A 3047-nucleotide genomic window follows, 5' to 3' on the forward strand; every position below is an offset into this window, starting at 1 on the left:
GACAAAGAATAGGACTGGGATCCTTTAAACACACACACACACACACACACACACCACACACACACACACACAGGCACCTCATGTCCTCTTCACGTCTCCATAAATCTACGACTGCTCTTCATTTCTTTCCTCTGTTCTGTCGTTCAACAGCACTGCTCGCTCAGTAACTTCTCTCCCTCTATCTCCATCCATGTCTCTCTCTCTCTACCTGCTCCAGGTGAAACCGATCCCTCGTTCACGCCACCTTGAGTTCACGCCTCTCCGCCCCCCCATCCACATCTCTTCTCATCTCTCCTTCCTCTCCTCCTCTTCGTGTCCGCTCCACGCCACAGCTCCATTTTCACACCTATCAGGTTTTTAATTTGTTCCCCTTCTTTATTTCTCCCCAGAAAACCTGCTTTCTGTTTCTTCTGTCTTCTGTTGTTGTCCTCTTCTTGTTTCCCCAGCCGCAACACAAGAAGAAGAAAAAACATGAACTGGAGAAAGAGATAAAGCGAGGGAGGCATGAACTGGAGAAAGAGATAAAGCGAGGGAGGCATGAACTGGAGAAAGAGATAAAGCGAGGGAGGCATGAACTGGAGAAAGAGATAAAGCGAGGGAGGAATGAACTGGAGAAAGAGATACAGTGAGGGAGGCATGAACTGGAGAAAGAGATAAAGCGAGGGAGGCATGAACTGGAGAAAGAGATAAAGCGAGGGAGGCATGAACTGGAGAAAGAGATACAGCAAGGGAGGCATGAACTGGAGAAAGAGATAAAGCGAGGGAGGCATGAACTGGAGAAAGAGATAAAGCGAGGGAGGCATGAACTGGAGAAAGAGATAAAGCGAGGGAGGCATGAACTGGAGAAAGAGATAAAGCGAGGGAGGCATGAACTGGAAAAAGAGATACAGCAAGGGAGGCATGAACTGGAGAAAGAGATAAAGCGAGGGAGGCATGAACTGGAGAAAGAGATACAGCAAGGGAGGCATGAACTGGAGAAAGAGATAAAGCGAGGGAGGCATGAACTGGAGAAAGAGATAAAGCGAGGGAGGCATGATGTGCAGAAGAGAAAAAGAAAAAGCGAAGAGAAAAAAAAGTGGATGTTTCTTTCGAAGGGAAAAGGGGGACACATCTCCACGGCAACAGCAATGTGCGATCCATTAGTGGCGTAATAGAGGAGAGAAGTGTCAGCTGGGACTTGTAGTCTTCCCTTGAGATACAGTCGCAGATTAGTATCACTCAGGCTTTTAGACTGTTAACTGTCTTTATGGTACATATTGAGACAGTACAGTACTATCACTAAGGCCTTCAGACTGTTAACTGTCTTTATGGTACATATTGAGACAGTACAGTAGTATCACTCAGGCCTTCAGACTGTTAACTGTCTTTATGGTACATATTGAGACAGTACAGTACTATCACTAAGGCCTTCAGACTGTTAACTGTCTTTATGGTACATATTGAGACAGTACAGTAGTATCACTCAGGCCTTCAGACTGTTAACTGTCTTTATGGTACATATTGTGTGTGTGTGTGTGTGTGTGTGTGTGTGTGTGTGTGTGTGTGTGTGTGTGTGTGTGTGTGTGTGTGTGTGTGTGTGTGTGTGTGTGTGTGTGTGTGTGTGTGTGTGTGTGTGTGTGTGTGTGTGTGTGTGTGTGTGTGTGTGTGTGTGTGTGTGTGTGTGTGTGTGTGTGTGTGTGTGTGTGTATGTGTGTGTGTGCGAACGGTCCCTCCATCTGTCCGTTTTTGTCTCTGACCAACTAGATCTCACGGTTTGAAAAATTAGACTTCAGATTCTGACGTTTATCCACGTTGCTCCAAACGACAAATTTCTAGGTGTATTAGACACCCCTGGGTTTCTCCTCCTGCTGTGTCTCCTCCTGCTGTGTCTCCTCCTGCTGTGTCACCTCCTGCTGTGTCTCCTCCTGCTGTTACTCCTCCTGCTGTGTCACCTCTTGCTGTGTCTCCCCCTGCTGTGTCTCCTCCTGCTGCGTCTCCTCCTGCTGCGTCTCCTACTGCAGCGTCTCCTCCTGCTGTGTCTCCTCCTGCTGCGTCTCCTCCAGCTGTGTCTCCTCCTGCTGCGTCTCCTCCTGCTGTGTCTCCTCCTGCTGTGCCTCCTCCTGCTGCGTCTCCTCCTGCTGTGTCTCCTCTTGCTGTGTCTCCTCTTGCTGCGTGTCCTCCTGCTGTGTATCCTCCTGCTGTGTCTCCTCCTGCTGTGACTCCTCCTGCTGTGTCTCCTCCTGCTGTGTCTCCTCCTGCTGTGCCTCCTCTTGCTGTGTCTCCTCCAGCTGTGGCTCCTCCTGCTGTGTCACCTCCTGCCGCGTCTCCTCCCGCTGCGTCTCCTCCTGCTGTGTCTCCTCCTGCTGTGCCTCCTCCTGCTGTGGCTCCTCCTGCTGTGTCTCCTCCTGCTGTGTCACCTCCTGCTGTGTCACCTCCTACCGCGTCTCCTCCCGCTGTGTCACCTCCTGCCGCGTCTCCTCCTGCTGTGTCACCTCCTGCTGTGTCACCTCCTGCTGTGTCACCTCCTGCTGTGTCACCTCCTGCCGTGTCTCCTCCTGCTGTGTCACCTCCTGCCGCGTCTCCTCCTGCTGTGTCACCTCCTGCCGCGTCTCCTCCTGCTGTGCCTCCTCCTGCCGTGTCTCCTCCTGCTGTGCCTCCTCCTGCTGTGTCTCCTCCCGCTGTGTCTCCTCCAGCTGTGGCTCCTCCTGCTGTGTCTCCTCCCGCTGTGGCTCCTCCAGCTGTGTCTCCTCCTGCTGCGTCTCCTCCTGCTGTGTCTCCTCCAGCTGCGTCTCCTCCTGCTGTGTCTCCTCCCGCTGTGGCTCCTCCAGCTGCGTCTCCTCCCGCTGCGTCTCCTCCTGCTGTGTTTCCTCCTGCTGTGCCTCCTCCTGCTGTGTCTCCTCCCGCTGTGGCTCCTCCAGCTGCGTCTCCTCCAGCTGCGTCTCCTCCTGCTGCGTCTCCTCCTGCTGTGGCTCTTCCTGCATTTCATTCCAAAGAGTTAAATGCAGGGTTCATGTTTGGGATAGGGTTGAAACCAGTGCCTAGCACCGGGATGGAACAGGTGACCCTTC

At 52.5% G+C, this 3047-nt stretch overlaps 1 protein-coding gene across 1 annotated transcript in view; it reads left to right on the plus strand.

Moving 5' to 3' along the window:
• Window positions 1-2415, plus strand: part of LOC139579771 (keratin-associated protein 4-3-like) — a gene marked incomplete at its 3' end in the record, with an annotated part of 5237 nt that extends 2822 nt beyond the window's left edge. Inside the window, exon 2 of the mRNA XM_071408592.1 lies at window positions 1825-2415. Coding sequence (XP_071264693.1) covers window positions 1825-2415 — 591 coding nt within the window. The remainder of the gene's footprint in view (window positions 1-1824) is intronic.
• Between the last annotated feature and the right edge of the window lie 632 nt (window positions 2416-3047).

This window comes from Salvelinus alpinus, chromosome 6, assembly GCF_045679555.1.
Source record: "Salvelinus alpinus chromosome 6, SLU_Salpinus.1, whole genome shotgun sequence".
Taxonomy (NCBI): Eukaryota; Metazoa; Chordata; class Actinopteri; order Salmoniformes; family Salmonidae; genus Salvelinus; species Salvelinus alpinus.